We start from the raw sequence: 22,762 nt of genomic DNA, 5'->3' as shown, positions 1-22,762 counted from the left end.
AGGAGGAGGAATCCATAACCACCGAGCCTGGGGTAAGAGATCAATAAATGATGGTCCTGGGGTGTAGGAGGAGGAATCCATAACCACCGAGCCTGGTGTAAGAGATCAATAAATGATGGTCCTGGGGTGCAGGAGGAGGAATCCATAACCACTGAGCCTGGTGTAAGAGATCAATAAATGATGGTCCTGGGGTGCAGGAGGAGGAATCCATAACCACCGAGCCTGGGGTAAGAGATCAATAAATGATGGTCCTGGGGTGTAGGAGGAGGAATCCATAACCACCGAGTCTGGTGTAAGAGATCAATAAATGATGGTCCTGGGGTGCAGGAGGAGGAATCCATAACCACTGAGCCTGGTGTAAGAGGTCAATAAATGATGGTCCTGGGGTGCAGGAGGAGGAATCCATAACCACCGAGCCTGGGGTAAGAGATCAATAAATGATGGTCCTGGGGTGTAGGAGGAGGAATCCATAACCACTGAGCCTGGTGTAAGAGGTCAATAAATGATGGTCCTGGGGTGCAGGAGGAGGAATCCATAACCACCGAGCCTGGGGTAAGAGATCAATAAATGATGGTCCTGGGGTGCAGGAGGAGGAATCCATAACCACCGAGCCTGGGGTAAGAGATCAATAAATGATGGTCCTGGGGTGTAGGAGGAGGAATCCATAACCACCGAGCCTGGTGTAAGAGGTCAATAAATGATGGTCCTGGGGTGCAGGAGGAGGAATCCATAACCACCGAGCCTGGGGTAAGAGATCAATAAATGATGGTCCTGGGGTGCAGGAGGAGGAATCCATAACCACCGAGCCTGGGGTAAGAGATCAATAAATGATGGTCCTGGGGTGCAGGAGGAGGAATCCATAACCACCGAGCCTGGGGTAAGAGATCAATAAATGATGGTCCTGGGGTGTAGGAGGAGGAATCCATAACCACTGAGCCTGGTGTAAGAGGTCAATAAATGATGGTCCTGGGGTGCAGGAGGTGGAATCCATAACCACCGAGCCTGGGGTAAGAGATCAATAAATGATGGTCCTGGGGTGCAGGAGGAGGAATCCATAACCACCGAGCCTGGGGTAAGAGATCAATAAATGATGGTCCTGGGGTGCAGGAGGCGGAATCCATAACCACCGAGCCTGGTGTAAGATCAATAAATGATGGTCCTGGGGTGTAGGAGGAGGAATCCATAACCACTGAGCCTGGTGTAAGAGATCAATAAATGATGGTCCTGGGGTGCAGGAGGAGGAATCCATAACCACCGAGCCTGGGGTAAGAGATCAATAAATGATGGTCCTGGGGTGTAGGAGGAAGAATCCATCATCAGCGCTCCTGGGGTCTTATTATGTGTTAGTATCTTTACTATCGTGAATATCACATTGCCTCTGGTTTATTCAACAAACCGGGTTATACCAGCCAGCTCTTTATAATCCACACACCGGGTTATACCAGCCAGCTCTTTATAATCCACACACACCGGGTTATACCAGCCAGCTCTTTATAATCCACACACCGGGTTATACCAGCCAGCTCTTTATAATCCACACACACCGGGTTATACCAACCAGCTCTTTATAATCCACACACATCGGGTTATACCAGCCAGCTCTTTATAATCCACACACATCGGGTTATACCAGCCAGCTCTTTATAATCCACACACACCGGGTTATACCAGCCAGCTCTTTATAATCCACACACACCGGGTTATACCAGCCAGCTCTTTATAATCCACACACACCGGGTTATACCAGCCAGCTCTTTATAATCCACACACACCGGGTTATACCAGCCAGCTCTTTATAATCCACACACACCGGGTTATACCAGCCAGCTCTTTATAATCCACACACACCGGGTTATACCAGCCAGCTCTTTATAATCCACACACACCGGGTTATACCAGCCAGCTCTTTATAATCCACACACACCGGGTTATACCAGCCAGCTCTTTATAATCCACACACCAGGTTACACCAGCCAGCTCTTTATAATCCACACACCGGGTTACACCAGCCAACTCTTTATAATCCACACACCGGGTTACACCAGCCAGCTCTTTATAATCCACACACCGGGTTACACCAGCCAGCTCTTTATAATCCACACACCGGGTTACACCAGCCAGCTCTTTATAATCCACACACACCGGGTTATACCAGCCAGCTCTTTATAATCCACACACCAGGTTACACCAGCCAACTCTTTATAATCCACACACCGGGTTACACCAGCCAGCTCTTTATAATCCACACACCAGGTTACACCAGCCAGCTCTTTATAATCCACACAACGGGTTACACCAGCCAGCTCTTTATAATCCACACACCAGGTTACACCAGCCAGCTCTTTATAATCCACACACCGGGTTACACCAGCCAACTCTTTATAATCCACACACCGGGTTACACCAGCCACCTCTTTATAATCCACACACCGGGTTACACCAGCCAGCTCTTTATAATCCACACACCGGGTTACACCAGCCAGCTCTTACCAATCTATACACTGGGTTACACCAGCCTGCTCTTTATAATCCATACATCAGGTTACACCAGCCAGCGCTTTATAATCCATACATCAGGTTACACCAGCCAACTCTTTATAATCCACACAACGGGTTACACCAGCCTGCTCTTACCAATCTATACACCGGGTTACACCAGCCAGCTCTTTATAATCCATACATCAGGTTACACCAGCCAACTCTTTATAATCCACACACCGGGTTACACCAGCCTGCTCTTTATAATCCACACACCGGGTTATACCAGCCAGCTCTTTATAATCCACACACACCGGGTTATACCAGCCAGCTCTTTATAATCCACACACACCGGGTTATACCAGCCAGCTCTTTATAATCCACACACCAGGTTACACCAGCCAACTCTTTATAATCCACACACCGGGTTACACCAGCCAGCTCTTTATAATCCACACACCAGGTTACACCAGCCAGCTTTTTATAATCCACACAACGGGTTACACCAGCCAGCTCTTTATAATCCACACACCAGGTTACACCAGCCAGTTCTTTATAATCCACACACCGGGTTACACCAGCCAACTCTTTATAATCCACACACCGGGTTACACCAGCCAGCTCTTTATAATCCACACACCGGGTTACACCAGCCAGCTCTTTATAATCCACACACCGGGTTACACCAGCCAGCTCTTTATAATCCACACACCGGGTTACACCAGCCAGCTCTTACCAATCTATACACTGGGTTACACCAGCCTGCTCTTTATAATCCATACATCAGGTTACACCAGCCAGCGCTTTATAATCCATACATCAGGTTACACCAGCCAACTCTTTATAATCCACACAACGGGTTACACCAGCCTGCTGTTACCAATCTATACACCGGGTTACACCAGCCTGCTCTTTATAATCCATACATCAGGTTACACCAGCCAGCTCTTTATAATCCATACATCAGGTTACACCAGCCAACTCTTTATAATCCACACACCGGGTTACACCAGCCTGCTCTTTATAATCCACACACCGGGTTACACCAGCCAGCTCTTTATAATCCACACACCGGGTTACACCAGCCAGCTCTTTATAATCCACACACCGGGTTACACCAGCCAGCTCTTTATAATCCACACACCGGGTTACACCAGCCAGCTCTTTATAATCCACACACCGGGTTACACCAGCCAGCTCTTTATAATCCACACACCGGGTTACACCAGCCAGCTCTTTATAATCCACACACCGGGTTACACCAGCCAGCTCTTTATAATCCACACACCGGGTTACACCAGCCAGCTCTTTATAATCCACACACCGGGTTACACCAGCCAACTCTTTATAATCCACACACCGGGTTACACCAGCCAGCTCTTTATAATCCACACACCGGGTTATACCAGCCAGCTCTTTATAATCCACACACACCGGGTTATACCAGCCAGCTCTTTATAATCCACACACACCGGGTTATACCAGCCAGCTCTTTATAATCCACACACCGGGTTACACCAGCCAGCTCTTACCAATCTATACACTGGGTTACACCAGCCTGCTCTTTATAATCCATACATCAGGTTACACCAGCCAGCTCTTCATTATCCTTACACTGGCACAGTTGACCAGTTAGATTGCTTCAGAGTTGACACTTATTTTCTTGGATCCTTCTAGGTGTCGAGCAGTAACGATTCCCAGTTTGGGATGATCTTCTCCCCATCCCCTGACCGCAGTCTCTACAACTGAGAATGTAAATGCAATGGAACGAAGAACCCCGACCTGAACCCGACGACCTCCGCCCGGAGGGAGACACGCTGTCCGTGTAGTTGACATGTAGCCGTTTCGCCGGTCCGGTGCTGCCTCCTGGGAGACACGCTCGCTTGTTGCTCATGATCGGATGAAGTTGTAGCACGGAGTCTACAATGAACTTTACAGGGACAGAGGAGACAACTTTGCTCCTGTAATAAAATATCCCCCTCCCCGGTGTGTGTGATGACAGAGCCCCACTACAGGGGGCGCCACCTAGAGTGCTAATAAAACAGACACCTGATATCACTGTGGTACTCCTCATTGTGTCACACCGAGGGATAGCGTATGGCACTGGTCGCCTCCATCACCCAGGCCGGGCCAAACTGACAGCGCGCGCCTTGGAGAAACGCTGCAGCTAATCTCGGGTCTACACCTCCCGTATTCAGTACGCAGCAGGAAACCCCGGAGGAGGTCACAATCCACATGTCTGGACATCCGATGTGCGCACACACAAGACACTCACTTCAGGTCTTATTCTCCCGTCACACCCAGAGCTGCACTCACAATTCTGATAATCCTTGATCCTCCAGAGCTGCACTCACAATTCTGCCCATCAGGTCTGACTAAACACTGCCCAGCAGGGGGCGCTCTGTACAGGGAGCAGCCGAACTGTGAATGCACCTACAGATGTGACTGGTGAATGACGTAGAAGCAGTGGAGACTCCGCGCTCACCTGGTGCGGCCTGTGCGCTGCGGGTCCGCGGCCCAGGGCTCCGGTGCTGGCATGTTGGGGCCCAGGGCCTGGAGCAGCGCCTCCTGCTCAGGATGATCACACTGGAAACAGACACCAAAAACTAAAAAAGAGACTTCATTGGAATGATGGAGACTCTGCAGGAGCCGCGGGAAAGTGCAGGAGCCGCGGGAAAGTGCAGGAGCCGCGGGCGGCGAGAGGACTGACGCGCAGGATGGGAGCGGTCATAGTAGACGCTTCACTTCCTCTTCTTTTTCTTCTTGTCGGCCGCAGAGCTGACGTTCCAGTAGTAAAGAAGCTGAGAAAATATCAGTCCATTACATGCAGAAGACACGATGTATGTGAGAGACATCAGGGGGTCTCCAGTCTCCTGCCGGGGGAGGAGAGTGCCAGGTCAGTGAGTGCAGCCCACCCCCATCCATACCACACGTACAGACATGGCCGACAGTGCTGGCACATTACACAACACTATCACAACGCCCCAGGTTTCTTATTCTCAGGTTTATCTCCTTTGTGTGCATTGGAGCAACACAGAAAAAAGACAATTTCACACGAAACCCCAAGAATGGGACGGACAGAACTGTTGGCGCCCTCCTTAATATTTGGTCACGCCCTTTGGAATACAGAAGCGCGATCAGTCGCTTCCTATCACCATCCACAAGCTTCTCCCTCCTCTCAGCCGGGGTCTGGGACTCTTCTTACAATCTGCTCCCGGTCTCATATTTCGCCTTTTCCCGGCAGCGATTGTAAGATCTCTCCCCAGGGGATCAATGGGATCTAGATCTGGACCAGATCTCAGGAGATGGAGTTGTAACCATGAGCTTGTTGATATTGTTCACCAATGTTAGTTCTCAAGTCCTCAGACAGTTCTCTTCTCCTCTTTCTGTTCTCCATGCTTAGTGTGGACACACAAGGCAAAGATTGAGTCACCTTCTCCCCTCTTTATCTGGTTTCAGGTGTGATTTCCATATTGCCCACACCTGTCACTTGCCACAGGTGAGTGTGAACGAGCATCACATGCAGGAAATAAAGATGTTAACCACAATTTTGTCCGGCCCATTGTGGGGGTTTTGTGTGAAATTATGATCAATTTGCCTTTTTTTCTCTGTTTTCTGTGTTTTTCCAATAAACACAAAGGAAATAAAACTGAGAATAAGAAATCCTGGGGAGTTGTGATAATGTCCTGGTAGAAATACTTCATTTCAAGGGTGCCGACACTTCCGGCCATGACTGTATATATTATACAGACAGACACACTGTACATGACATCCTGTACCTGCACCGAGGTGAATATCCGAGCCAGAGACCCCAAGAAGAGCAGCGCAACCGTCACTGCCGACAGCTGCCCTGTGTGACCGTTCTTGTAGTTCGTCACTACCTGTATGAGCTGCGGGAGGGAGACACAAAGGGCAGGTCAGAGTACAGAAGAGGCACCGCCCCCTGCAGGGCGATACGCCCAAATGATGTCCCGCCCCCTGCAGGGCGATATGCCCAAATGATGCCCCGCCCCCTGCAGGGCGATACGCCCAAATGATTCCACGCCCCCTGCAGGGCGATATGCCCAAGTGATGCTCCACCCCCTGCAGGGCGATATCTCCAAATGATGCCATGCCCCCTGCAGGGCGATATATTCAAATGATGCCCCGCCCCCTGCAGGGCGATACCTCCAAATGATGCCCCGCCCCCTGCAGGGCGATCCGTCCAAATGATGCCCCGCCCCCTGCAGGGTGATGCGTCCAAATGATGCCCCGCCCCCTGCAGGGCGATATCTCCAAATGATGCCCCGCCCCCTGCAGGGCGATATCTCCAAATGATGCCCCGCCCCCTGCAGGGCGATATCTCCAAATGATGCCCCGCCCCCTGCAGGGCGATATCACCAAATGATGCCCCGCCCCCTGCAGGGCGATATCACCAAATGATGCCCCGCCCCCTGCAGGGCGATATCTCCAAATGATGCCCCGCCCCCTGCAGGGCGATATGCCCAAATGATGCCCCGCCCCCTGCAGGGCGATATGCCCAAATGATGCCCCGCCCCCTGCAGGGCGATATGCCCAAATGATGCCCCGCCCCCTGCAGGGCGATATGCCCAAATGATGCCCTGCCCCCTGCAGGGCGATATGCCCAAATGATGCCCCGCCCCCTGCAGGGTGATATGCCCAAATGATGCCCCGCCCCCCCCTGCAGGGTGATACAGGCAGAAGGGAGCTGCGGCCCTGCCCACAGCAGGGTGGTATTACACGATTTTGCACTCACCCTGCTGATGATCACAGCCGGCATGTTGGTTGCCTGCAGCGCGGTGATGACGGCCATGGAGGTGACAGGAGACAGCAGGATCGCCATCAGAGTGAAGTACACACCCAGAAACAGGACACCTGGAAACAGAGGAGGCGCTGATGAGAGGCAGGAAACAGGGCGAGCGGGCGAGAGGACAGCGGAGGAGGCCTCGTACCCAGCGCCGTGCGGCCTCCGAGATGCTGGATCAGGAACCCGATGATCAGTGTCTGTATCATCAGGAAGAGAACTTCACCCCAAGAGCTGCAAGAGACAAAGAGCGGTGATGAGCACTGCACTGATAACGGGGGGTGTGGGGAGAAGTGCACCAACGTTCTACCAAAAGGGGATACCACTCGCTTGTCATGCCCCCTACACTCAGTGCCGGTCCTGCTCTCCATTCACAGTGCTGCAGTCACCACATACTTGTACAGGTATCATCAGAAAGTACAACGATTGGCAGCAGCGATCACATGATGTGACGGTATACAGACACCGGCAGGGAGCACAGGAGCAGCGGAGGAGGGGAACACACAGGCGAGGGTCACTGATCACTATTCATTAATATGTCACAGAGTCTGGACAAATCCGCAACCCCTGCAGAAGCCGTGAAATGGGCGAAGGTGTATATACATCCCCTGCGCCCCCTTGTAAGGATCGAGATACGGGCGAGGGTGTATACACGTCCCCCACGCCCCCTTGTAAGGATCGAGATACAGGCGAGGGTGTATACACGTCACCCACACCCCCTGTAAGGATCGAGATACAGGCGAGGGTGTATACACGTCACCCTGTAAGGATCGAGATACGGGCGAGGGTGTATACACATCCCCCGCACCCCCTGTAAGGATGGAGATACAGGCGAGGGTGTATACACGTCACCCTGTAAGGATCGAGATACGGGCGAGGGTGTATACACATCCCCCGCACCCCCTGTAAGGATCGAGATACAGGCGAGGGTGTATACACGTCACCCACACCCCCTGTAAGGATCGAGATACGGGCGAGGGTGTATACACGTCCCCCTGTAAGGATCGAGATACGGGCGAGGGTGTATACACGTCCCCCTGTAAGGATCGAGACACGGGCGAGGGTGTATACACGTCCCCCACACCACCTGTAAGTATCGAGACACGGGCGAGGGTGTATACACGTCCCCCACACCACCTGTAAGTATCGAGACACGGGCGAGGTTGTACACACGCCACCCGCACCCCCTGTAAGGATGGAGATACAGGCGAGGGTGTATACACGTCCCCCACACCCCCGGTAAGGATCGAGATACAGGCGAGGGTGTATACACGTCCCCCACACCCCCTGTAAGGATCGAGATACGGGCGAGGGTGTATACACGTCCCCCACACCCCCGGTAAGGATCGAGATACAGGCGAGGGTGTATACACGTCCCCCATACCCCCGGTAAGGATCGAGATACGGGCGAGGGTGTATACACATCCCCCACACCCCCTGTAAGGATCGAGATACGGGCAAGGGTGTATACAGGTCCCCCACACCCCCTGTAAGGATCGAGATACGGGCGAGGGTGTATACACGTCCCCCCGCACCGCCTGTAAGGATCGAGATACGGGCGAGGGTGTATACACATCCCCCAGTAAGGATCGCGATACAGGCGAGGGTGTATACACATCCCCCAGTAAGGATCGCGATACGGGCGAGGGTGTATACAGGTCCCCCACACCCCCTGTAAGTATCGAGATACAGGCGAGGGTGTATACACATCCCCCACACCCCCTGTAAGGATCAAGATACGGGCGAGGGTGTATACAGGTCCCCCACACCCCCTGTAAGGATCGAGATACAGGCGAGGGTGTATACACGTCCCCCTGTAAGGATCGAGATACAGGCGAGGGTGTATACACGTCCCCCACACCCCCTGTAAGAATCGAGATACGGGCGAGGAAGTATACACATCCCCCAGTAAGGATCGCGATACAGGCGAGGGTGTATACACATCCCCCAGTAAGGATCGCGATATGGGCGAGGGTGTATACACGTCCCCCGCACCCCCTGTAAGGATCGAGATACAGGCGAGGGTGTATACACGTCCCCCCGCACCGCCTGTAAGGATTGAGATACGGGCGAGGGTGTATACACATCCCCCGCACCCCCTGCAAGGATCGAGATACGGTCGAGGGTGTATACAGGTCCCCCACACCCCCTGTAAGGATCGAGATACGGGCGAGGGTGTATACAGGTCCCCCACACCCCCTGTAAGGATCGAGATACGGGCGAGGGTGTATACACATCCCCACGCCCCATGTAAGGATCGAGATCCGGGCGAGGGTGTATACACATCCCCCGCAAGGATCGAGATACGGGCGAGGGTGTATACACATCCCCATGCCCCATGTAAGGATCGAGATACGGGCGAGGGTGTATACACATCCCCCGCACCCCCTGTAAGGATCGAGATACGGGCGAGGGTGTATACACGTCCCCCGCAGCCCCTGCAAGGATCGAGATCCGGGCGAGGGTGTATACACATTCCCACGCCCCATGTAAGGATCGAGATACGGGCGAGGGTGTATACACATCCCCCCCACCCCCTGTAAGGATCGAGATACGGGCGAGGGTGTATACACGTCCCCCGCACCCCCTGCAAGGATCGAGATACGGGCGAGGGTGTATACACATCCCCCGCACCCCCTGTAAGGATCGAGATACGGGCGAGGTTGTACACACGTCCCCCGCACCCCCTGCAAGGATCGAGATACGGGCGAGGGTGTATACACATCCCCATGCCCCATGTAAGGATCGAGATATGGGCGAGGGTGTATACAGGTCCCCTGCAGCACCCGAGAGAAGGAAAGCCGTGTCTCACCTGAAAGGGAACTCGCGGGTGATGCTGTACACCATGGTGCCCGACAGCGCCAGCAACTCCAGGAGGACTGACTTGAAGCTAAGCCCCTCTGCCGTCCCAGAGCGCAAGATCTTAGCGATCTGCGGCACCTTCACTGTGAACAGAGGAAGTCACGAGGTTACATCAACCATGACACCACCACATCAGAAACAATGGGCCGCCCCCACGACTACACGCCAACCCCGCCCCAGTAATGATGGGCTGGCCTTGAGACCGCACCTCTGCCCTAGTAATGATGGGCCGCCCCCACGACTACACCGCACGATGGGCCGCCCCCACGACTACACCGCACAACTCTGGGCCGCCCCCACGACCACACCGCCTCCCAGCAGCGTTGGCCCATTCCCACGACAACACCTCCGCCTCAGTAATGATGGGTCTTCCTCGCGACCGCACCTCTGCCCCAATAATGATGAGCCACCCCAACGACTACACCGCATCAGTAATGATGGAATATCCCTGCAACTGTTCCTCCGCCTTAGTAAAGATGGGCCGCCCCCACGACACCACACAAGTGACTATGGGCCATTCTCACGACCGCACCACCACCCCAGTAACGATGGGCCATCCCCGCAACCGCATCGCCACCCCAGTAACAATGGGCCATCCCCGCAACCGCACCGCCACCCCAGTAAGGATGGGCCATCCCCGCAACCGCACCGCCACCCCAGTAACAATGGGCCATCCCCGCAACCGCATCGCCGCCCCAGTAACGATGGGCCATCCCCGCAACCGCATCGCCGCCCCAGTAACGATGGGCCATCCCCGCAACCGCATCGCCGCCCCAGTAACGATGGGCCATCCCCGCAACCGCATCGCCGCCCCAGTAACGATGGGCCATCCCCGCAACCGCATCGCCGCCCCAGTAACGATGGGCCATCCCCGCAACCGCATCGCCACCCCAGTAACGATGGGCCATCCCCGCAACCGCATCGCCACCCCAGTAACGATGGGCCATCCCCGCACCCGCATCGCCACCCCAGTAACGAAGGGCCATCCCCGCAACCGCATCGCCACCCCAGTAACGATGGGCCATCCCCGCAACCGCATCGCCACCCCAGTAACGATGGGCCATCCCCGCAACCGCATCCCCACCCCAGTAACGATGGGCCATCCCCGCAACCGCATCCCCACCCCAGTAACGATGGGCCATCCTCGCAACCGCATCCCCGCCCCAGTAACGATGGGCCATCCCCGCAACCGCACCGCCGCCCCAGTAACAATGGGCCATCCCCGCAACCGCACCGCCACCCCAGTAACGATGGGCCATCCCCGCAACCGCACCGCCACCCCAGTAACGATGGGCTGTTTCCACAACCACTCCCCTGCCACAATAATGATGGGCCGCCCTTGCATCCTCACTGCTGTCACGTTAATGATGATCCGCCTCGGCCATCAGCCAAATCACATACGTATAGATCAGCACCCCTTCAGCATCTTACATATCCAACAGCCCCGACTGAGGACATCACAGGGACATGACGGGCCGGACTAATGATTACATTGAGGACTGAGGCGCCTCCTGGGTGCGGCGCTCCACTACGGTAGGGCGCACACTCTATACTAGTACAGGACGCAGACTACAAAGATAACTCCCATAAATAAAAACTCAGTATGAAAATACAATATCTTTTTTTGAAACATTCAACAAATGCATAAAAACATTCAAAGATGTCCTCGAGAGAAAAATCATCGGGTAATGTCAGGAAAATATGAGTAACTAGCTGAAGAGCCCGGCGCTGCCCGGGCATAGTAACTAACTGTGGCTAGTTATAGCAAATTATAATTATCCTCCATCCCATAGTCCCGTGCCCATATACCCATCATACATATCTACCATCCCATAGTCCAGTGCCCATATACCCATCATACATATCCTCCATCCCATAGTCCCATGCCCATATACCCATCATACATATCCTCCATCCCATAGTCCCATGCCCATATACCCATCATACATATCCTCCATCCCATAGTCCCGTGCCCATATACCCATCATACATATCCACCATCCCATAGTCCCGTGCCCATATAGCCATCACACATATCCTTCATCTCATAGTCCCGTACACATATACCCATCACACATCCTCCATCCCATAGTCCCGTGCCCATATACCCATCACACATATCCTTCATCTCATAGTCCCGTTCCCATATACCCATCATACATACAGTCATGGCCAAAAGTATTGACACCCCTGCAATTCTGTCAGATAATACTCAGTTTCTTCCTGAAAATGATTGCAAACACAAATTCTTTGTTATTATCTTCATTTAATTTGTCTTAAATGAAAAAACACAAAAAGAATTGTCCTAAAGCCAAATTGGATATAATTCCGCACCAAACATAAAAAAGAGAGTGGACAAAACTATTGGCACTGTTCGAAGAATCCTGTGATGCTTCTCTAATTTGTGTAATTAGCAGCACCTGTAACTTACCTGTGGCACCTAACAGGTGTTGGCAATAACTAAATCACACTTGCAGCCAGCTGACATGGATAAAAGTTGACTCAACCTCTGTCCTGTGTCCTTGTGTGTACCACATTGAGCATGGAGAAAAGAAAGAAGACCAAAGAACTGTCTGAGGACTTGAGAAACCAAATTGTGAGGAAGCATGAGCAATCTCAAGGCTACAAGTCCATCTCCAAAGACCTGAATGTTCCTGTGTCTACCGTGCGCAGTGTCATCAAGAAGTGTAAAGCCCATGGCACTGTGGCTAACCTCCCTAGATGTGGACGGAAAAGAAAAATTGACAAGAGATTTCAACACAAGATTGTGCGGATGTTGGATAAAGAACCTCGACTAACATCCAAAACAAGTTCAAGCTGCCCTGCAGTCCAAGGGTACAACGGTGTCAACCCGTACTATCCGTCTTCGTCTGAATGAAAAGGGACTGTATGGTAGGAGACCCAGGAAGACCCCACTCCTTACCCCGAGACATAAAAAAGCCAGGCTGGAGTTTGCCAAAACTTACCTGAAAAGGCCTAAAACGTTTTGGAAGAATGTTCTCTGGTCAGATGAGACAAAAGTAGAGCTTTTTGGGCAAAGGCATCAACATAGAGTTTACAGGAGAAAAAAAGAGGCATTCAAAGAAAAGAACACGGTCCCTACAGTCAAACATGGCGGAGGTTCCCTGATGTTTTGGGGTTGCTTTGCTGGCTCTGGCACTGGACTGCTTGACCGTGTGCATGGCATTATGAAGTCTGAAGACTACCGACATATTTTGCAGCATAATGTAGGGCCCAGTGTGAGAAAGCTGGGTCTCCCTCAGAGGTCATGGGTCTTCCAGCAGGACAATGACCCAAAACACACTTCGAAAAGCACTAGAAAATGGTTTGAGAGAAAGCACTGGAGACTTCTAAGGTGGCCAGCAATGAGTCCAGACCTGAATCCCATAGAACACCTGTGGAGAGATCTAAAAATGGCAGTTTGGAGAAGGCACCCTTCAAATATCAGGGACCTGGAGCAGTTTGCCAAAGAAGAATGGTCTAAAATTCCAGCAGAGCATTGTAAGAAACTCATTGATGGTTACCGGAAGCGGTTGGTCGCAGTTATTTTGGCTAAAGGTTGTGCAACCAAGTATTAGGCAGAGGGTGCCAATACTTTTGTCTGGCCCATTTTTGGAGTTTTGTGTGAAATGATCAATGTTTTGCTTTTTGCTTCATTTTCTTTTGTGTTTTTTCATTTAAGACAAATTAAATGAAGATAATAATACCAAAGAATTTGTGTTTGCAATCATTTTCATGAAGAAACTGAGTATTATCTGACAGAATTGCAGGGGTGTCAATACTTTTGGCCACAACTGTATCCTCCATCCCATAGTCCCGTTCCCATATACCCATCATACATATCCTCCATCCCATAGTCCTGTGCCCATATACCCATCATACATATCCTCCATCCCATAGTCCCGTTCCCATATACCCATCATACATATCCTCCATCCCATAGTCCCGTTCCCATATACCGATCATACATATCCTCCATCCCATAGTCCCGTGCCCATATACCCATCACACATCCTCCATCCCATAGTCCCGTGCCCATATACCCATCATACATATCCTCCATCCCATAGTCCTGTGCCCATATATCCATCATACATATCCTCCATCCCATAGTCCCGTGCCCATATACCCATCATACATATCCTCCATCCCATAGTCCTGTGCCCATATACCCATCATACATATCCTCCATCCCATAGTCCCGTTCCCATATACCCATCATACATATCCTCCATCCCATAGTCCCGTGCCCATATACCCATCACACATCCTCCATCCCATAGTCCCGTTCCCATTTACCCATCATACATATTCTCCATCCCATAGTCCCGTGCCCATATACCCATCACACAACCTCCATCCCATAGTCCCGTGCCCATATACCCATCATACATATCCTCCATCCCATAGTCCTGTGCCCATATACCCATCATACATATCCTCCATCCCATAGTCCTGTGCCCATATACCCATCATACATATCCTCCATCCCATAGTCCTGTGCCCATATACCCATCATACATATCCTCCATCCCATAGTCCGGTGCCCATATACCCATCATACATATCCTCCATCCCATAGTCCGGTGCCCATATACCCATCATACATCCTCCATCCCATAGTCCCGTTCCCATATACCCATCATACATATCCTCCATCCCATAGTCCGGTGCCCATATACCCATCATACATATCCACCATCCCATAGTCCAGTGCCCATATACCCATCATACATATCCTCCATCCCATAGTCCTGTGCCCATATACCCATCATACATATCCTCCGTCCCACAGTCCCGTGCCCATATACCCATCATACATATCCTCCATCCCATAGTCCAGTGCCCATATACCCATCATACATATCCTCCATCCCATAGTCCCGTGCCCATATACCCATCATACATATCCACCATCCCATAGTCCCGTGCCCATATAGCCATCACACATCCTCCATCCCATAGTCCCGTGCCCATATACCCATCATGCATATCCTTCATCTCATAGTCCCGTGCCCATATACCCATCATACATATCCACCATCCCATAGTCCCGTGCCCATATAGCCATCACACATCCTCCATCCCATAGTCCCGTGCCCATATACCCATCATACATATCCTTCATCTCATAGTCCCGTTCCCATATACCCATCATACATACAGTCATGGCCAAAAGTATTGACACCCCTGCAATTCTGTCAGATAATACTCAGTTTCTTCCTGAAAATGATTGCAAACACAAATTATTTGTTATTATCTTCATTTAATTTGTCTTAAATGAAAAAACACAAAAAGAATTGTCCTAAAGCCAAATTGGATATAATTCCGCACCAAACATAAAAAAGAGGGTGGACAAAAGTATTGGCACTGTTCGAAGAATCCTGTGATGCTTCTCTAATTTGTGTAATTAGCAGCACCTGTAACTTACCTGTGGCACCTAACAGGTGTTGGCAATAACTAAATCACACTTGCAGCCAGTTGACATGGATAAAAGTTGACTCAACCTCTGTCCTGTGTCCTTGTGTGCACCACATTGAGCATGGAGAAAAGAAAGAAGACCAAAGAACTGTCTGAGGACTTGAGAAACCAAATTATGAGGAAGCATGAGCAATCTCAAGGCTACAAGTCCATCTCCAAAGACCTGAATGTTCCTGTGTCTACCGTGCGCAGTGTCATCAAGAAGTGTAAAGCCCATGGCACTGTGGCTAACCTCCCTAGATGTGGACGGAAAAGAAAAATTGACAAGAGATTTCAACACAAGATTGTGCGGATGTTGGATAAAGAACCTCGACTAACATCCAAAACAAGTTCAAGCTGCCCTGCAGTCCAAGGGTACAACAGTGTCAACCCGTACTATCCGTCGGCGTCTGAATGAAAAGGGACTGTATGGTAGGAGACCCAGGAAGACCCCACTCCTTACCCCGAGACATAAAAAAGCCAGGCTGGAGTTTGCCAAAACTTACCTGAAAAGGCCTAAAATGTTTTGGAAGAATGTTCTCTGGTCAGATGAGACAAAAGTAGAGCTTTTTGGGCAAAGGCATCAACATAGAGTTTACAGGAGAAAAAAAGAGGCATTCAAAGAAAAGAACACGGTCCCTACAGTCAAACATGGCGGAGGTTCCCTGATGTTTTGGGGTTGCTTTGCTGGCTCTGGCACTGGACTGCTTGACCGTGTGCATGGCATTATGAAGTCTGAAGACTACCGACATATTTTGCAGCATAATGTAGGGCCCTGTGTGAGAAAGCTGGGTCTCCCTCAGAGGTCATGGGTCTTCCAGCAGGACAATGACCCAAAACACACTTCGAAAAGCACTAGAAAATGGTTTGAGAGAAAGCACTGGAGACTTCTAAGGTGGCCAGCAATGAGTCCAGACCTGAATCCCATAGAACACCTGTGGAGAGATCTAAAAATGGCAGTTTGGAGAAGGCACCCTTCTAATATCAGGGACCTGGAGCAGTTTGCCAAAGAAGAATGGTCTAAAATTCCAGCAGAGCATTGTAAGAAACTCATTGATGGTTACCGGAAGCAGTTGGTCGCAGTTATTTTGGCTAAAGGTTGTGCAACCAAGTATTAGGCAGAGGGTGCCAATAATTTTGTCTGGCCCATTTTTGGAGTTTTGTGTGAAATGATCAATGTTTTGCTTTTTGCTTCATTTTCTTTTGTGTTTTTTCATTTAAGACAAATTAAATGAAGATAATAATACCAAAGAATTTGTGTTTGCAATCATTTTCAGGAAGAAACTGAGTATTATCTGACAGAATTGCAGGGGTGTCAATACTTTTGGCCACAACTGTATCCTCCATCCCATAGTCCCGTTCCCATATACCCATCATACATATCTGCCATCCCATAGTCCAGTGCCCATATACCCATCATACATCCTCCATCCCATAGTCCCGTTCCCATATACCGATCATACATATCCTCCATCCCATAGTCCCGTGCCCATCACACATATCCTCCATCCCATAGTCCTGTGCCCATATACCCATCACACATCCTCCATCCCATAGTCCTGTGCCCATATACCCATCATACATATCCTCCATCCCATAGTCCCGTTCCCATATACCCATCATACATATCCTCCATCCCATAGTCCCGTGCCCATATACCCATCATACATATCCTCCATCCCATAGTCCCGTGCCCATATACCCATCACACATCCTCCATCCCATAGTCCCGTTCCCATATACCCATCATACATATCCTCCATCCCATAGTCCCGTGCCCATATACCCATCACACATCCTCCATCCCATAGTCCCGTGCCCATATACCCATCATACATCCTCCATCCCATAGTCCCGTGCCCATATACCCATCATACATATCCTCCATCCCATAGTCCCGTTCCCATATACCCATTATATATATCCTCCATCCCATAGTCCTGTGCCCATATACCCATCATACATATCCACCATCCCATAGTCCTGTGCCCATATACCCATCATACATATCCTCCATCCCATAGTCCTGTGCCCATATACTCATCATATCCTCCATCCCATAGTCCTGTGCCCATATACCCATCATACATATCCTCCATCCCATAGTCCTGTGCCCATATACCCATCATACATATCCTCCGTCCCACAGTCCCGTGCCCATATACCCATCATACATATCCACCGTCCCATAGTCCAGTGCCCATATACCCATCATACATATCCACCATCCCATAGTCCAGTGCCCATATACCCATCATACATATCCTCCATTCCATAGTCCCGTGCCCATATACCCATTATATATATCCTCCATCCCACAGTCCCGTGCCCATATACCCATTATATATATCCTCCATCCCATAGTCCCGTGCCCATATACCCATCATACATATCCTCCATCCCATAGTCCCATGCCCATATACCCATTATATATATCCTCCATCCCACAGTCCCGTGCCCATATACCCATCATACATATCCTCCATCCCATAGTCCTGTGCCCATATACCCATCATACATATCCACCATCCCACAGTCCCGTGCCCATATACCCATCATACATATCCTCCATCCCATAGTCCAGTGCCCATATACCCATCATACATATCCTCCATCCCATAGTCCCGTGCCCATATACCCATCATACATATCCTCCATCCCATAGTCCCGTGCCCATATACCCATCATACATATCCTCCATCCCATAGTCCCGTGCCCATATACCCATCATACATATCCTCCATCCCATAGTCCCGTGCCCATATACCCATCATACATATCCTCCATCCCATAGTCCCGTGCCCATATACCCATCATACATATCCTCCATCCCATAGTCCCGTGCCCATATACCCATCATACATATCCTCCATCCCATAGTCCCGTGCCCATATACCCATCATACATATCCTCCATCCCATAGTCCCGTGCCCATATACCCATCATACATATCCTCCATCCCATAGTCCAGTGCCCATATACCCATCATACATATCCTCCATCCCACAGTCCCGTGCCCATATACCCATCATACAGATCCTCCATCCCATAGTCCCGTGCCCATATACCCATCATACATATCCTCCATCCCATAGTCCCGTGCCCATATACCCATCATACATATCCACCATCCCACAGTCCCGTGCCCATATACCCATTATATATATCCTCCATCCCACAGTCCCGTGCCCATATACCCATCATACATATCCACCATCCCACAGTCCCATGCCCATATACCCATCATACATATCCACCATCCCACAGTCCCGTGCCCATATACCCATCATACATATCCTCCATCCCACAGTCCCGTGCCCATATACCCATCATACATATCCTCCATCCCATAGTCCCGTGCCCATATACCCATTATATATATCCTCCATCCCACAGTCCCGTGCCCATATACCCATCATACATATCCACCATCCCACAGTCCCATGCCCATATACCCATCATACATATCCACCATCCCACAGTCCCGTGCCCATATACCCATCATACATATCCTCCATCCCACAGTCCCGTGCCCATATACCCATCATACATATCCACCATCCCACAGTCCCGTGCCCATATACCCATCATACATATCCTCCATCCCATAGTCCCATGCCCATATACCCATCATACATATCCACCATCCCACAGTCCCGTGCCCATATACCCATTATATATATCCTCCATCCCATAGTCCCGTGCCCATATACCCATTATATATATCCTCCATCCCACAGTCCCGTGCCCATATACCCATCATACATATCCTCCATCCCATAGTCCCGTGCCCATATACCCATCATACATATCCTCCATCCCATAGTCCCGTGCCCATATACCCATCATACATATCCACCATCCCATAGTCCCGTGCCCATATACCCATTATATATATCCTCCATCCCATAGTCCCGTGCCCATATACCCATCATACATATCCACCATCCCATAGTCCCGTGCCCATATACCCATTATATATATCCTCCATCTCATAGTCCCGTGCCCATATACCCATCATACATATCCTCCATCCCATAGTCCCGTGCCCATATACCCATTATATATATCCTCCATCCCATAGTCCTGTGCCCATATACCCATCATACATATCCTCCATCCCATAGTCCCGTGCCCATATACCCATCATACATATCCTCCATCCCATAGTCCTGTGCCCATATACCCATCATACATATCCTCCATCCCATAGTCCCGTGCCCATATACCCATCATACATATCCACCATCCCATAGTCCCGTGCCCATATACCCATTATATATATCCTCCATCCCATAGTCCTGTGCCCATATACCCATCATACATATCCTCCATCCCATAGTCCCGTGCCCATATACCCATCATACATATCCTCCATCCCATAGTCCCGTGCCCATATACCCATCATACATATCCTCCATCCCATAGTCCTGTGCCCATATACCCATCATACATATCCTCCATCCCATAGTCCCGTGCCCATATACCCATCATACATATCCTCCATCCCATAGTCCTGTGCCCATATACCCATCACACATCCTCCATCCCATAGTCCTGTGCCCATATACCCATCATACATATCCTCCATCCCACAGTCCCGTGCCCATATACCCATCACACATATCATCCATCCCATAGTCACACACATACATACACACACACATACATACATAGAGCTTTATATATTAGATTCCTCAGTATCCGAAGTACCCATCCAGAGCTACCTGTTGCCTTTCCTTGGTTTGTGAATGACAAGCTTCGCAAACAGTCCCCCTCGCAGCTTCCAGCCCCCCGCTCTCTGCCTGTGTGGCGCACTGTCGACACTCTCCCTCCTTTTCAGCTGCTGGTCACTTTTACAGCTTCTGACCAGGTAAATGCGGCTGTGTTCCCGCCACATGGTCCTTGTCTGCTCACACTCAAATTTAATAACGCACCTTTATCCTGGAGACGGAAAACATTTTCAGGATCAGCATACTTTAGGCCATCAGAAACCAAGTAACCAGTTCCTGCCCCCCTGTGACACGCAGACGGGTCACGTTTGGTCTCAAACGAAAGGCAATTTCGTAAGAGAAAATAGGATACCCCTGGCGTCACTCTGAGTCCCCCACAGCCAGAGATAGGGCAAGCAGAATTTTTATTAACTTTTTTAATAAAAGGGGGCGTATATCCCCTAGCTCAGCCCACCTAGTGAGGTCAGCTGGAGAAAAGCATAAAGCCGAGGTCACACGCCAGGAGAACCAGCCAGGACGCTGCGCTGCTGAACCATTTTCCTTGGAAGCTTCTCCTCCCGTCTTCGGACACGTCGTCGTACCAGTGACTGAGATGTAGGAAGTTTCTTATTTTAGTCCCTTTTATCTGTAACGGTCCATACTGTATTTTGTCTCTTGTATTATTGTAAACTCTGCCTCGATTTTTCTGGAGTAAACTTAATTTACTAGCTTCGTTTTCTTTGCTCTGTGATCGAACCGACACGACCATCCCGCCCAAAACACCTTACCGCTTGGGTTGGTTTCTGTCCTGATATAGTCTTTAGTATAGAACTGGTGGCAGCGTAGCGTCCTGGTCGTTTTGGGGAACCCTGGCAGGGACGGATCAGAGGCTTATGTGTGTATTACCCGCCCTGAGACTGGTGAAACACACACAGCCCTCACTGCAGAGCGCCCAATAGCCAGTAAGTGACCAGGCAGCCTCTCCAGCGACTACTTATCCTTGGTGCAGTTCTCTGACTGATCTGAGGGTAAGGGGGGCGCCAGAGAGCTGCAAGTTCCGAACCGGAATGGAAACTGGAAATATAAGTTATGGGGATTTATATATCACCCGACTAATATTATATATATATCCCTGACAACTGGGGGCAAACTTCCCCTGAATCCCTGACAAGTACACAAAACATATTCCTCCTAGGCAGCATTACCAGCGAACCGTGCGCTGGGAGCATCTGGGCAAAGCTCTTCTTACATGCGCCGTGTCTGGGGACATTGTGGGGCAGCGCCTTGATGTATGCGCTGTGAGGAATGTCGGGCGCGGCGGTGACCGTGCACAGCCACACATACCACTCGGGACTGGACTTCTAGGTCTTTATTGGTTGCAGTCATTTCTGGCTGTTTACAGTCACTTTATAAGTCACTATTTAGCCCCTTACCGGCAGCAGTAAAGGGCACTTATTCCTCAGCGCCGATTTGGGGCGGTTTTTACCAACCCCAATGTCGGGATAACCGTTATTCAAGGAGTAACAGTGACCGCAAAAAAAGAAAAGCCAGATTTCCTATTTATTCCTCTCCCCCCTCTGATATGATCTAGCACATCAGAGGAGAGAGAACTGGGGTCCCCCGGAATCCCCCCAGTACCTCCTGTGTCCCCCAGCGTCTTCTTCCAGGATGAAAATGGCGGCCACATGCGCAGTGAACCCGTCGAGATCTGCCGTCCGGCAACAATAGGAGATTTTTAGTTAGGTAAAAATAATAAAATTTAAAAAAAATGTATTTTTTGTCTATTTTTCCATTAGGGTCAGGGTTATGGTTGGGGTGGTGTTGGGGTTATTGTTGGGGGGTACCCACTGTTTAGGCACATCAGGAGCTCTCCAAACGCGACATGGCGCTTGCCATTGATTCCAGCCAATTCTGCGCTGAAAAAGTCAAACGGTGCTCCCTCCGTTCTGAGCCCTGCCATGCGCCCAAACAGTGGTTTACCCCCACATACGGGGTTACTGGCAAACTCAGGAGAAATTGCACAACACATTTTGAGGTCCATTTTCTCCTGATGCCCTTGTGAAAATAAAAAAAAAACTTTGGTTCCAAAACAATTTGTGAAAAAAGTAAAATGTTAATTTCTTCCTTCCACATTGCTTTAGTTCTCATGAAGCACCTGAAGGGTTAATAATCTTTTTGAATATGGTTTTGCGCACCTTGAGGGGTGCAGTTTTTAGAATGGTGTCACTTTTGGGCATTTTCTGTTATTTTGACCCCCCCCTCCCAAACTCACTTCAAATGTGAGGTGGTCCCTAAAAAAATGGTTGTGTCATTAACTACCAAACTGGCACTGTCACTAAGGGGTTAATAGACCGGCTACAATGTAACTTTCACTTGTGCTTGATCTTTCCTCTTCCTTGTATCTATGACATTGGCCGCTGGACCTGGCCGCAGACACCGTCCATGA

General features: G+C 50.3%; 2 protein-coding genes across 2 annotated transcripts in view; one reads left to right on the top strand and one right to left on the bottom strand.

Annotated features, from left to right (window-relative positions):
- Window positions 1-4,536, top strand: part of LOC141087679 (C-type natriuretic peptide 3-like) — a 34,946-nt gene extending 30,410 nt beyond the window's left edge. Inside the window, exon 3 of the mRNA XM_073573416.1 lies at window positions 4,156-4,536. The gene's annotated coding sequence lies outside the window, so the exon portion shown is untranslated. The remainder of the gene's footprint in view (window positions 1-4,155) is intronic.
- A 546-nt stretch (window positions 4,537-5,082) lies between these two features.
- MPDU1 (mannose-P-dolichol utilization defect 1) overlaps window positions 5,083-22,762 on the bottom strand; it is a 31,170-nt gene continuing 13,490 nt past the window's right edge. Inside the window, exons 3-7 of the mRNA XM_073573285.1 lie at window positions 10,095-10,227; window positions 7,431-7,516; window positions 7,235-7,353; window positions 6,258-6,368; window positions 5,083-5,351 (exon numbers count right to left, since the gene is read on the bottom strand). Coding sequence (XP_073429386.1) covers window positions 5,220-5,351; window positions 6,258-6,368; window positions 7,235-7,353; window positions 7,431-7,516; window positions 10,095-10,227 — 581 coding nt within the window. The 3' untranslated portion in view covers window positions 5,083-5,219. The remainder of the gene's footprint in view (window positions 5,352-6,257; window positions 6,369-7,234; window positions 7,354-7,430; window positions 7,517-10,094; window positions 10,228-22,762) is intronic.

The sequence above is a fragment of the Dendrobates tinctorius genome, unplaced genomic scaffold (assembly GCF_039654945.1).
Source record: "Dendrobates tinctorius isolate UK_male_01 unplaced genomic scaffold, ASM3965494v1 ptg000002l, whole genome shotgun sequence".
Classification (NCBI taxonomy): domain Eukaryota; kingdom Metazoa; phylum Chordata; class Amphibia; order Anura; family Dendrobatidae; genus Dendrobates; species Dendrobates tinctorius.
This window is presented reverse-complemented; position numbering and strand designations above follow the sequence as displayed.